The 14526-nt window shown below is 38.3% G+C and overlaps 1 protein-coding gene across 3 annotated transcripts in view; it reads left to right on the top strand.

Annotated features, from left to right (window-relative positions):
* CCDC181 (coiled-coil domain containing 181) overlaps positions 1-14526 on the top strand; it is a 606866-nt gene that overhangs the window by 393576 nt on the left and 198764 nt on the right. For 2 of the 3 annotated variants that reach the window (XM_044072351.1, XM_044072353.1), the window contains exon 4: positions 14048-14116. The exons of the other annotated variant lie outside the window; for it this stretch is intronic. In XM_044072351.1, coding sequence (XP_043928286.1) covers positions 14048-14116 — 69 coding nt within the window. The remainder of the gene's footprint in view (positions 1-14047; positions 14117-14526) is intronic. 3 annotated transcript variants of the gene reach the window in all.

Raw genomic sequence — 14526 nt, 5'->3', positions numbered from 1 at the left:
CTGTGTGGAGAAATTCACCTATTGTACTAGTGTACAAAAGGTCCCCAAAGCTTACACTACATGACAACACTGTACAAATCTCCTTTAACCTGTCTGAAAAAATCACCACTAGGGGAGTAGTAAAAGGATGGGTGAATGGGTAAGTACCTTGATGTTACCAGGTATTTACCTCTTGAGGTAGATAAAAACTAGAACAAGCATTTTGAAACTACCATACTACTCTCAAAAGTATAGTGTGTAAAAATTGTGAGTGAAAGGTGTAGTAAATTGATAGATTAATGGGTAATAATGTTTTAGGGAAGAAATTCACTACCTCTCTAAATTCTTAAGCCTCAATATACACTGGATTGAACACATTTCGTTGATACCTGGTCTCTGGTTCGCATTGACCCTAAGTTGCCAGAGAAGCTCTTTCCTTTCGAGTTTTAATGAGTCGTAGCCACCCCATCCATCACTGACCTGTTGGTCAATGGCCCTAAATTTAAACTCGTGTCCTGGGTTGTCATTTGTGTGTCTTGCCAAGGCATTGGACAGCCTATTACTCCTAATGCTATATAGATGTTCGTATATTCTCTCATTTAGCCTTCTGTCCGTCTTCCCAATGTAGAAGGCCGGACATTGGCAACACTTAGCCAAGTACACAACTTGTTTACTATTACAATTAAGTTTGTAGTGTGTTTTAAACTTCCACTCGCCCATTTCGAAGTTGCAACCTTCGGTAATGAACTTACAGTACTTACACATGTTACATTTGAACATTCCTTTCCTAGTTGTATATGCCTGTTTACTACTCTCAAGAATCTCTTTCAGGTTACTACCCCTTTTATATACCATCTTTGGTTTAATCAGCTATTGCTTCTTGGCTTACTTTGCATATTTAGTTCTTATATGCTTTCCCACTGACTGCTAACTGTGGCTGCGCTACGGACATGCCCGCGCAAACGAGCGCACTCATGGGCAAACATCTTTACAATTTAAAAAAAATTATGAGATGTTCATTTGTACATTTTATGTTCGTAGTCTGTGGGGGCATGTGTTGTGTTGTGTTTATTCACATTTCCATGGACTCTGTCATGGGTGTTTACTTTGGGCACTTTTACTCTTCTGGGGGCGTGTCCGCTTACAGGGCTCGGCCTACGGACACGCCCCCTACTGTCTTACACGGACCGTGTTAGCCTTAGGTGTGATTCAGCATGCTCTCATGAATATGCAGAGCATGCTGACATCACTCCGTTTAACTGCAGCCTCCGTATAAGAGTTATAACTCTTACACGGAGGCTTCGTGAATCCTGCCCAATGTGAAATAACCATTTGTATCCAAACAAACTTTCTTCATGTGGTTGGTGCATTGTATTGCCTTTGGTATGATGACTACAGCAAACCTATATAAGGTACTTTAGAGTATATTCCACTAGAGCAGAGTTGCTCTCAGGTTTAAGTTGACACTGAAGATTTGCTCTCAGTGTAAGCAACTTACTTTGGTGTAAGACCTAACTATAAACATGCTTATAAAGGGGCCAGATTCCAAAACAGCTGCTCTCAGTGTAAGTGGTCACTTGCACTGAGAGCAAGTCTTTTGGAATCGGGCCCATGGACTGTTGTCTGTATTATCAGTAAGCACTGTAAGTTGGAGTCTCATTATAGCTATGGGTGATGCGATAAAAAACGCACTACACAAAACAGCCCTGTCAAAAAATTGCCCAAGAAAAATCATGTGACAGATTTGCGACAACAAAAGCACGCTGTAGTGGGTGAACCAGTCAAAAACATGCCGACAAAACAGTGCAGCACAAAAAAGCACCAACAAAAGCTCCTCACAATAACCAGCCTATAGTTTACTCACATGTGACGTACAACATGGGCTGCTGTTCAACAGTGATGTTACACTAGTTCTTGGGAGTCATGTGCCGTACACCGTGGGCTGCTGTTCAAGAATGACATTTGGCTACTTTTTAGGAATCATATAGTGTGTAGTATGCAACTTTGGAAAATTAAATAAAAATGGAGTATGTGAATCTCAGAAAAATAAAGATCATATGCTGTCTAATGGTATCGATTAAGAAGAGATTGAAGATCGAATAAACGCTGATGGAAGCACTTTGTGGCATTGTATGAATAGAGACTGCAAAGGCCATGTTAAACTTGCAATTGTTGGTACTTTTCAGAAGATGTCAGATCACAACCATGCGCCAGCTCCAGAGGAAAACGAAGCCAAGAAAGCTGTTCAGAGAAAATTACAGCATGCAAAGACAACAGCTGAAAAGCCTCAGCTAATCATCCCACAGAGCACTCGAGGATTACCTTTGACAGTTTACCTATTTTGCCTGCTTACCATACTTCACAGAGAACCATTGAAAGAATTTGGAAAACTCAGGGAGGTCCATACCCACAACTTGCATGTTTGAGTGACATTGCTATTCCAGATGCTTTGCAGAAGACAACTAGGGAGGAATGTTTCATGCTGTGGGATTCAGGCAACAAAGATGCATTGCAGATTATAATGTTTGGAACAACAGAGAATCTATTGCTTCTCCAGGATAACAATCACTGCTTCATTGATGGGACGTTTAAAGTGTCACCGAGCATTTTGTACCAGGTATTTACAATACACGCACTGATAGATAACCGAGCATATCCTATGATTTACACTTTACTTCCTAATAAAACAGAAGAAACATATAAAAATGTTTTCCGTAAAGTACTGGAATTAAGATCAACTCTTAATCCCATAAGTATTCTAGCGGATTTTGAGAAAGCGAGCCAAAGTGCTTGCAAAACTGTGTTTCCTGCTGTCCGGATAGTAGGTTGCTGATTTCAACTTGGACAGTCCCTTTGGTGTAAGGTTCAGGAGCTCAGTTTGGTTAAAAATGACAAAAACATTCCCATGCAAGTGAAGATGCTGATGGCCTAAGCTTCATCCCTGTTGCTGATGTGCCTTCTGCCTTTGATGACCTTGTCAAGACCTTGGATCAAGAGTTACACTCTTTCATAGATTACTGGGAAGACGCCTCTGTTGGGAGACATAGAAGATGATGTCAGGCAGGTCCTATGTTCCTGATTTCTGAATGGAATCCACGGGATCAGGTTCTGGATAATCTCCCATGCACCAACAGTTCAGATGAGGCTTGGCACCACTCCTTTCAGCAGATGATAGACTGTCACCATCCATCTGTATGCAAGTGAGTGGAACACTTTCAAGTAGAGCAGAAACATGTGGATATCCTTATTTAACAATTTTGAGCAGTTGCAACACCCCCTGAAGCCTCCAAGGCTAAATACATACAACTTAATAGGTGTCTGTGTAAGATAATCCCCACTTATGGAACTATGCCATTGCAGGATTATTTGTGAGGTGTTGCTCTTAACAATAGCCTATGACAACCCAATCCCCCCTTATGGAACATGTTGTTGCAGGATTACTTGCCAGGTGTTGTTCTTACGGAACTGTGTCATTGCAGGATTACTTGCCAGGTGTTGTTCTTAACATTACTCTGTGACAGCCTCTACATATGGTTATAAATACTGCTTTAGATTCATTTCAACTTCATGTTGTTTTTCACTTTTGCAATACCAGCAATAAAAGTACTTGATCGTGTTTTCTAGTTATCGTTACTGATTATTTTTTTTACTCATACATTGTTTACTAAAAATATGTCCAGTAATACTTTTTAGCGTAACTCACTATGTAGACATATAATTACAAATTTGATGAGCGAATGCATATTTATTTACTCCCTATTTCTCAATATATTGTGCCTTTCTCCTGAACAATTTTATTGTACTGCTATCTTAACGGTGATCTTCCCTCGGCGCCAGTTTGTCACGTGAGATTATGACAGCATGACTTGACATTGTTACACTGTACCACATCCTGTAATGGTCTGCTTCCCAGTGGCAACCAAGATCTGCTTGGGTTACTACTCTAATGTTAAAATTTAGGCAGATAGCAGATTCTGGTGGTTAGCTTTAATGGAGAAAGCACATCAGGAGCTGTAATTTGTTTTAGAACATCTGGTCATAGCAAATGGTGTTCAACTAGAATAGTTGTAATAACATTTACTTTTCTGTTTTTTTTATTTTTATTTTAAAATATAAAACACTTTCACTAAGTGAAAACAAATTATGTTTGTGATAGATTTTTCCTTCCTTTTTGTGAGAATACTAATGGTATACTGTGGAGCCTTTCAAGACGTAGACATGCATCCTTCTTTCCTCTCATTTCTGAGAAGCTTCATGGGCTCTGCTACTTTGAGTGAACGTTCCCAGGTAGCTGACTCCCTACCACTACAGAAGTCATACCAAAAGCAGGAGTACCTCATGCCTTTCCCAGAAGAAAAAAGCAGGTATAGACTGCTTTTTCCTTCCTCCTCCTTTCAGGCCTTTTTCTCCCAAGATATTAAGCAAACTGAGGTTGCCAGTAGCATACACAAATACTCTGCCTCTTTGACAGTGGACTGTGTTGTGATAATATTGTTAAAGAAGTGAGTGGACTGATGTTTTGGGCTTTTATTATATACAAACATGGTGGCATTGGAGGACTGCATTGTTTTTATTTGACTGCACATTTTGCTCCTTCTATCGGCTGACTGTCAGATCCACTGCCAAAATGGTACCTATTCATTCCCCATTGAAGGGTAGGAGCTTCACTACAGCATGACCATCATATAGGAAATCATCAAGATTTTTTTTCCTTTAAACTCTTGCCAGTCCTCACTAGCATATGTCCTAGTAGCACACTAGGTGTGGATGTGCATTGGACATGGCAAGGGATGTTACTTGCAGAAAGATGTTTCTTTTTATAAGTAGATGCTTCCTGCCATGTGTGTAGTTTCCCCCAGGGGAATCAGTGACAGGTAAAGGAGAGTTCATCACTGATTTCCCACTTTGTATGGCTTCTGGGTCGCTAAGTAAACGTGGGTCATCTGGATCATATTCAGGACTTTATCCCTCTAAGCCATAGAGCTTATCTTCTATGAATTGCACAGTTTGGCAGCTAAATTCTTGCAGAGAAAACTCCCTGGGAGTCTTGATTTATTTCAATGCAACTAGTCCTTTCTATTTTCCAATTTATATGACTAGGCAAAATCAAGTTATTTATGTCCATAAAGGATGTATGTGCTTATACCTCTCAAATGTCCAGATTTTTGAAGAATGTTCAGATTTTTGCCTAGTATGATGGCCTCTTTGTCAATTTCTCCAAGTCTTTTGGGTAGCTAATAATACCATGACAGGAATGGACCCTATTCCTAAGTCAAAGTCTGATTAAAATTTGTGAAATTAGTAATGGTTCAATGTCTGATGTTAGCCAAAGGTTCTGTTCGTGGTACCCACAATGTGCCCAGAATTGACTCCTTCTGCAATTCATATAGAGTTACATGTATTGGTAGCATATCTAAATACGACTATAATTTTTTGTTTTATGAGATCCATTGCTCCTATTACTATTGGAACTATTTGGGAATCCTTCCACACTGCCCTCATTTCTACCTGCAAATCCTGGTATTTTATGATTACATGTGTGTCACACTGTATGTAAGACACAGTAATCACTGGGTGCAGCAATTTCAATGATCAGTGCTACTTTTGTCTTCTTTTCATGGACTACTATATCTGTTTTTTTGCATCTATTTTTGAACTGTTGGTAATGTGTGGTCCCATGTGATATAAAATTCACCATTCTCTATAATGCTTTGTGGCTGATGTTTCCAATACTTCCCCGCTACTTCAGTATTGTAATGTTTGCACATTATTATGTCTTCGGTATACAGGCTCTTTGCCATTAGTGTATCACACAAAACAGCAACATGTATGACTGTCTTCAGTTCTGTTTTATTACAGACCCTGTATTTGTCTGTTTCTCCAACATGTTCACTGGACTTTGTAAACCATCTTGTACACAGTCCACTATCCTAAGCTGCCAATACTAACCTTTCATTTTTTGGTTTAAATTCACCTGTCCTTAACTATTCTTGCATCATTCCCTGAGCAATATGAGTTTTTTCCAGGATTCTATACTTGCAACTGTATTTATGCCTTTTCCACATTTCTTCCCTTTTCATCTGATCTTTCTTCTTATATACTTTCTTTTGTGTTTTTGGTACATTCAGTTGCTGTTTGATTGTCTCTGCTTCTGGTTTGATTTTCATTCCCACTCTTGACACCAATATGCTTCTGCTAAACTAAGCAGGGAAGTCACCTTAGACCTATTCTCATGTTTTAAAACATTCACTATGTTTGGATCTGGTGAAGCCAGCAGGTGTGTATGCAGTCCTACAATTGCAGATCTCTACATGTAATCAGTTTTGAGAAGGCCCATGCCTCCTTCAGAATAAGAGATATGTAATCTTGATATACACTGATTTTTGTATATCTTTTGATAAGAGTGAAGCATTTTGTTTTCCTGTCCAACTTATCCAGTACCATTCGAGACCAGTCAATCTTCCCAAAACTGTAAATTAGAACAGGAAGCACAAATTGGTTTATAGACTGGACTTTATTCCTAGACGTCAAAGCTGTTTTCAGAATTAATTTTAGTCTTCTAAAATATTCCTTACTGAGTTTTGTTCGCATTTGTTCATGTTATATTGTCGATCCTTCATCAGTTCCCAAATATTTATACACTTCTTCTTGCTCAAGTTCCTTTATATCTCATTCCTGTCCCAGACTGATGTTTTCTTGGTGCTGCAGCTCTCCTGATTTATGTCACTTTTGGAGATTTATCAAGACCAAATGGCATTCTCATATCATCTGAGAAAGTTTTGACCACTTGCAGTTGTGCTGTCAGCACCTCATCTGATAAGCTATACAGTTTTAAATCATCCACAAAAAGAAGATAAGTCTTTACTTTGTTGTTTTCTGGGAGTCAAATTGTAACCATGATCTAATCTGTTATGTAGATAGCTTAATGTGTTAAGTGCAAGACAAAAAACAGTGGTGACAAAGAGTCTCCCTGGAATATTCCTTCTTGAATTTTTTATCTCTGGGATAATTTGTTCTTTATCATGGCTTAGCTGCAGTGTGGTTTGCCAATGTTTCATGGTCACTTTAATGTAACTGATCAATGTAGGATGTATCTTATAGATCTGTAAGCACTCCTTTATCCATGAATGTGGGATGCTGTCAAATGTTTTTTTTTTTTTTGTAATTTATCCATGCCATACTTAAATTCTTCCCCTTTTTACAATTCTCCATTATGACTGTATTTAACAAATTATCTTTTGTACCATATGACTTTCTTGTATTACCCTTTTGTTCTGTTGCCATGATTGAGTTCTAAATGAATATAAACTCTGCCGGCATCAGTTCCAGTGTACAGTTTATACATTGTTGGAAGGCAAGCATACCTCTCAACCGTACCGAATTCCTTGGAATTTCCTGGTTTTGATGGCAAAATAATGGTGTGCCACAAATTACTGATGGGCCACTTTAAATTCCAATTTTTTTTTTAATTTAGAATTTTTAGTTACCGGTGACATAATCACACATCACCAGCATATCCTGCAACATCAACAAGCAGGGGTGTATGTAATGATGTCAATGTTACAAGTCAGTGCCTGACTGCCTGTTGGAGACTCCTCTTGGAGTTGGAGATGTTTGTCTTTTTGGCTTTTCCCGGTTAGGCATCGCCACAGCGGAACTCTGGTCCGCTAATGATTGGCAGTCGATTTTTATGGTGCCGAGTTGCCAGCCCAATGCCCAACCTTCAGTGAAGGCACGCCCATTCACGCATGTCTTTCGGAGGCCACTCGACCACGGGGAGGACATGCAGACTCCACACAGAAGGCATACCAACCGAGAATCGAACAGGAGTTGGAGATATTTTAACAAAAAGTTGTTTAGTTTACAGCTGTTCACCTGACTTGTGGCAGCCAGCCAAAATGGACATCACATACTAGGTTCAGTTACATTGCATTCGGGAAGGACTATATCTTGTGGGCTGTACTGTTGGTCGTTGGACTCATGGACAATAACTGTACTGACATTAATATGGTAGCAAGGACCCCAACCAATTTCTTTTCTCTGGGATGTCACTGCAAGTAGCTTTGCAGATTAGTTCTGTGTTAAAATAGTGAAGCCATCTCTGATTTTTTTATGTTTTGGATGAAAAAAAATAACACTGCTTAAGAAATATATGTAGCAGTGTACCAGATTACACATCAGTCAACTCCTCACACACTGGTTGATGGAGACAGTGAATTTATTTATTTGACATTTGTTGACCAGGATAGTCCAACTGAGCTATTGCCCTTTTTCAGAGGAGGCCCGAGGAGAAAAGCTCAAGAATTATTCATAAAATTGAAAATGCTACAAAAATTGAATTGTCTGGATCCTTTTAAATGTGTGCTGTGTTGTGGATACTGGATAATGAAAATTTCTGTTTTGTGTGATTTTTTTGCAGTCTGTGACAAGGTAATATTCTCATCTAGAATGCACTGATTTCAGAACACCCCAGGTGTACTATTTACACAATGACAAAGTCATAACTGTAAATACAGTGATCTTTAATATGTTGCCCTATAGAAAGCGCAACAGCTTTATCTCTGATTTCGCAGTCTGTACACGTGTACCTCTGTGACCTGTACAAATGTTCTTCATTGGACTTTTCTTGGGGGCCATTCTCACTTTTTATTTTATCATATTTATAGGTGAACAACTGATGATTCTGTTTAATGCACTCTTGTTGGCACTCTGCTGAAGTCAGCGGATTACCCTTCTGAATGATCAAACAATGAGCAACCTGGGAAAGTAGTTTATTCTGTTATGAAACAGCTCCCAAATGTGTTTTCAAGCATAAACAAGAAAATTACAGTCTGATTAGTTACTAATATATTGGTGCACAAATCCTCTGTGAAAGAAAGAGAAACAAAAATGCTGGAGCAACTAAACAATAACAATAAAATCAGTACAAATGTTTTTCCCAACATAGCCAGTGACCATTGCTCTACAATTCTTTCACAGAGCAAATTTTCACCAGTCAGACATAAACTACCCGGAACGCAGCTGTAGTTAATCTGGCAGGTTTCTTCAACAAATCAATCTCATCTTGACAGCCATATATCCCAAGACTAACTATAACCCCTCATATGCCTTCAAAGATTACAGTTTCACGTAGTAACAGTTTTAATTTCCCTGTGCCCCAGTTCCACAGATCCCCAAGATTACTGTCCCACTATAAAGAAGGAATCGCAGAAAGTACTATTTGAAAGGTGACAGGTAATTTACCCCGGTCATATTCACATCTCTCAAAAAAAAAATAATTAAAAAAAAATAATAATAAAACAGCTGCCCAATGCACGTGCAATCCTAGGGTTTTCTAGACATTTCTGTTCACCCCACAGTGATGTCACACCAAAAGCAAAGAGGAGCTGCACTGGTTTAGTAGCATAATTTGATTTGTAATGTTATTGAACTCTTAAATTAACAAGAGTTGAACTATCTGTCAAGTAGCAGTTACAAAAATAAATTGTAACAGAAGACCAGACATAGTTTGGACCTCAAGCTCAGAAACAGAAAAAAGGTGTTGAATTTAGAAATGATTTTTATATGTAAAAAGCTGAATATTTATTTTAACTGTCTTCTGAACAATACAGTCTAACTCAGTCCACCTGCAAGTATTCCTTAACGAGGAGGGAATGTGGGGATCCCTGTTAAAACACATATGAACTTGGGAAGAACATTGAAATTCCACACAAAAGGCATCACTTCTAAGAATCAAGTCAGGGAGCCAAGACCTGTGAAGTAGCAACATGCTAAGTGCTGCACCAGTATTATTTTCAGACACCATTGCATCAAGACACATCAATATGTCGTTATATTAAATTATTATGAGTGCTTGCAAAGACTTCAGTAAGAATCCTGCTGAGCATATTATATTTGACAATTATTTATGTGCTGGGTAAATGTTCATTGTTTTTTTTTAATAGTTTATGGCACTTTGGGAATTGGTGAAATTAAGAGGTTTAAAACTAGTCTTAACTTCATGGGATACTTTAAAGGTTTAGCGATAAAACATATTTAAGCTCACAAATTATTAATTAAGGATCATAGGAAAAACATAAATAATCCGAAAATATGGGAGAAAATTTTCAATATTCTGTTGGCTTAATGTTCCGAATCCACGTTAACCCCTGGACATATATGTTTAAATTTTTGTTCAGCATTAATTATTTAGTATATTGACAAATGATCTTTTAATATTCCTGTCAGAAGTTCTTATCTTTTTATATTGACCTTGTTTAATTGATGGAAGCATTCATGTATATAGTGTATATATTTTGTAGCATTGTTTTTATAAGTTTCATTTGGGCATTGTTTGTTTTCTTGGTTTTCTGTAATATTGTATGATAACTCGGAAAAAATAATAAAGATTGATTATGAAAAAAAAAAACTAGTCTTAACTAGACCTATTAAAAATGTCATTACTTTCTTACTCATATTTTACTGTTTTGACACAGGGGCAAAGCTTGCAGTTCCTAGCATTTATCAGGGCAGCATAGCTGCTTGGTGGAAAGTTTTTGGATACACAGATTCAAGATATGAGGTTCAGTCCTTGACCCCATTCATTGGCTGTATAAAGTCTGAATGTTTTTCCCATGTCTGCTTAAGTTTTATGCAGGTATCATAGTTTCTAACTTCCTCTCAAAAATATGCTGCTTAATTGGCTATACTAAATTGTTTGTGTATGTATTGTATTTATCCTTTCCCTTGTGGGTCACTATTCTTGGCCTTTTGGCAAAGACCAGGTGTAGGTTGGTTGACAGGGTTCAGAGAGCATCCCACTTAGCTAGTTTACAAATGATGCATAATAAAATAATACGGTAGCTTGATGTGATGCTTTTCTAGTGATCTTGCTCTTGTCTGGTCATTTATAGCAATAACAATGACACACCAAAACTGGACTAGACTGGTCTATCCTTTTAAAACTGCATCCACTAATTTTAGTGCTATTGATGTTGCACATAGCATCTGTATTTAAGTTCAGTTTTCATTTCAATGGTCTGCTATTTGCCAGTTTTTCTTTAAAACTTGCTTACTGACAGTACTGAAGTGCAAGTGTATACAGCATGAAAGGGTAATGTTACAGAACAATGAAGGATAAGTAAAAAAGAAGACAAGCCATTATTACTTTTTCAGTTTTTTTGTTTTAAAGTTAATCACATGCTGTTTGTTAATATAAATAAATTGTCATTGTTATATTTTATTTAATATTAGTGTAGCAGTTAATTTTATTTTTATGTTGGCCGCAATGTTGCAGTGGTTAGTGTTGTCGACTCACAGCAAGAGGTTCTCTGGCTCAATTCTTGGCTTGAGCACCTTCTGTGTGGAGTCTGCATGTCTTCCCTGTGGCTGAGTGAGTTTTAAAGACATGCAGGTAGATGCGTGTGTGCATGTGCCTTCTGTGAAGGTTGGGCACTGGGTTGGCAACTCAACACCATAAAAACTCCACTACCAGTTAGTCTGCAGACCGGTGATCTGCTTTGGTGAACCCTAACCAGGAAAAGCCAAAAGACATTGCTAGTTAATTTTATTTTTATAAAAAAAAATGCATTCTACTTTTATACAAGTTCATAGTTTTATACACATTTAAATGTTAATATAAACAAAATGCTATTGTTCTGGTTATATTTTGTCTTGTTTAATATTTTGTCTGTTCTTCAATTTGTGTTTGAATGTAGGTATGCCACAATTCTATTGGAGTGGGAGGGGTTGCATAATTATGTATGTGGATTTTATGTTAATCAGCATACAGATTTTTGGCGAGATGTAACTGTTTTTCATGGGCCTTTGTGCAGATTTGTGATGTTTCCAGGTTGAGAGGTATGAAGGCAAGTTTTTGGTCTATAGTTTTTAGGATACCTTGCAGATTCACTCTAAGAAGGAGTATCATTTTTCCTGTTGTTAACCAGGTTAATGTCTGTTCAGGAGGTGCATAAAAGTAGTTTTTACTCAGGGTTAAATCTCCTTGTAGAGATGTTAATACTTTTATCCAGAAGCTAGTTACTGCATCTGGGTCTGGGATTTTCCATTTAAGATTTTTTCTTAATTTTGTTTCAATTCCTGTGGCTGTAACTTCATCCCATTTTATATGTTGTACATTTGAACTTCTTACTGTTCCTTTTACTGCTTCTGTCCATTCTGCACCTTTGTTATGTTCCACAGGGTCTTCTTCGGTATTTCTCTCAAATGTGTCTATTTCTTCTTTTTTCAGTGGTGTTTCTATTCCTTTAATTTGCTTCCCAGTTCTCAATAAATTTTTTGGGTCATCAATGAATTGCTTATTTTTTATTTTTCCTTTATATTTATCTGTATATCTTCAAAGTTTTTCTGCCTGGGCTATCTTTAGTTTTTTTATTTACAATAGTGTATGATGGATCTTGGTCTGTTCTGATACTGTGTGTTGCTTTTATCATCCCCCAGATTTAATAAACTCCATGTAGGAATAGTGTAAGTCCTACACAGAGTGTACTGTTGCCATGTCTGCAGCTCCCCCTCAGCAGCATGCCTTGCATATTAATGAAGGTGCACTACTGAGAGAGAGACATGTAACATGGTGACAGAATCAGTGTAGAGGGTGTGTTACAGCATCCACAGATGAGCAGCACCCCCCCCCCCCGCAATGCTAAAGTGCCGGATGGCACTTAAATAAAGTGAAGGACATTTAAATCATTTTGTGTGTGTGTGTGTGTGTGTGTGTGCATCTATGTGCACGCGTGTGTGTGTGTGTGTGTGTGTGTGTGTGTGTGTGTGTGTGTGTGTGTGTGTGTGTGTGTGTGTGTGTGTGTGTGTGTGTGTGTGTGTGTGTGTGTGTGTGTGTGTGGCACAGCGCTTAGCAATAGAGACATGCCAGACATCTAAAAATAGAAACCGGATGCATTTAATTATTTAGGAAAGGTCAAGTTTAAGCATAGCTAAGCGGGTTTGCATGGTGCACAGCAATGCTCAGCAGTGCTTAAATGTAACTGAAAGCTGTATAGAAATGTAGAGTTGTAATCACCATTCCTTGGTAGCTGAATGGTTAGAGTCATGGCTTTGTGTGCTGTAGGTGCATGGTTCGAATACAGGCCATTCTGTTTTTACATGCAATAGGAAAATGTAATAAAAATATTTTTTGTTATTGGGTACACTTGACATTGTTAACCAGGTTAGTCCAGCTGGACCAGAAGCCCATTTGCATTGGAGATGCGAGGATAAAAGCCCCAGTTACACACAAGTGTCCAATACATTAAACTCACACTCCAAAATAACATAGTTAAATGCATAAGGTTAGGAGATCTAAAATTAGAATAGATACACATAATAATAAAGTATCATTAATGAACAATTACTTTTGATGTTTTTGTGTTTATTTAAAAAAAATGTGGTTTGGCTGTAGCTAAGCTCTTCTAAGCATTGCTAAGCCAAGGCAAGCAATGCTTAAACAGGTCCCCTTTTAGCAGTACTTAGCAACACACAGCTCCGCTTAGCTGATTTGGGCATTGCTAAGCATTTGCCAATTTAAGCACTGCTCAGCTAAGCTTAGTGAGTTAGCGTGGTGACAAGCTTCACTTAGCATTTTTAAAAATAGTCCAATGGCGGCAAAGGGTGAGAAAAGAGCCTTATTTAAGCTGAACAAGTGGGAATATAGCCAGAACCTGTTGGAGTTTGATCCGTGCAGGAGCTATGGCTGTAGTTGGAGAGGGTGCGCACTTCCGGGCACAGCGGTAGGGCATGTTGGAGTCCAGGGTCATGGTTGGGCTTCTTGTAAAAGACTATGACAACCGGCTGCTGCAGGGCCAGTACCAGGGGTTCGAATACAAGTCTGAGGCCTGGGACCAGCTGGCACGCAACCTCACCACTGCAACTGGCATCATCTGCACTGGTGAGCAGGTGCATCACCACTACAATGACCTGAAGCGTAGGAAGGGGGAACTCTTGGCCCAGTGGATCCAAGATGCTTGGGACAACAATGCCCCACAAGTTTATAAGTATAGGAAGCATTGATTTATCAATGTCTAGTATGAATATCTGATAGACAGGTACACATAATGGTGTGTTTATCTCCCCACAGCTGCAGAGGAGAGAGCTCACAACCTGGAGGCCCATGCAGGGTACCTGGCCAGGTAGCACCGAGAGTGTGGTGAGTACAGATATATCCTGCAATATATACTAATATAATTAAGAAAGTGTACAGTAGTAACTGCCAGTAGGTATATTCTGTTTTGAGTGTACTGCAATGAATGTGTTAATAGACCTGGACTGATATAAGTAAGTAATGCCAGATACAGTTTACTATACATGAAAGCATGAAACCTGATAATGTTTAGGAAACCAATTTACTACTGCATTAATAATGTTAAGGAATAACAAGTGTATACTGTATTAATAATGATGTTACTGGTAATAAAGTACAACTGGATTCATAATATGAAGGGAATAAATCATCTGCAATCATAAATTTCAGGAAATAAAGTACACCTGCAGTCAAAATGCTTAAGGAAATAAAGTTAGTAATGCATACAATGTGGAATAACAACCATCTTTCAATGT

The sequence above is a fragment of the Protopterus annectens genome, chromosome 5.part0 (assembly GCF_019279795.1).
Source record: "Protopterus annectens isolate FY-2018-M chromosome 5.part0, PAN1.0, whole genome shotgun sequence".
In the NCBI taxonomy this organism is placed as follows: domain Eukaryota; kingdom Metazoa; phylum Chordata; order Ceratodontiformes; family Protopteridae; genus Protopterus; species Protopterus annectens.
The sequence above is the reverse complement of the archived record's forward strand: the minus strand, read 5'-3'. Positions and strand labels throughout refer to the sequence as shown.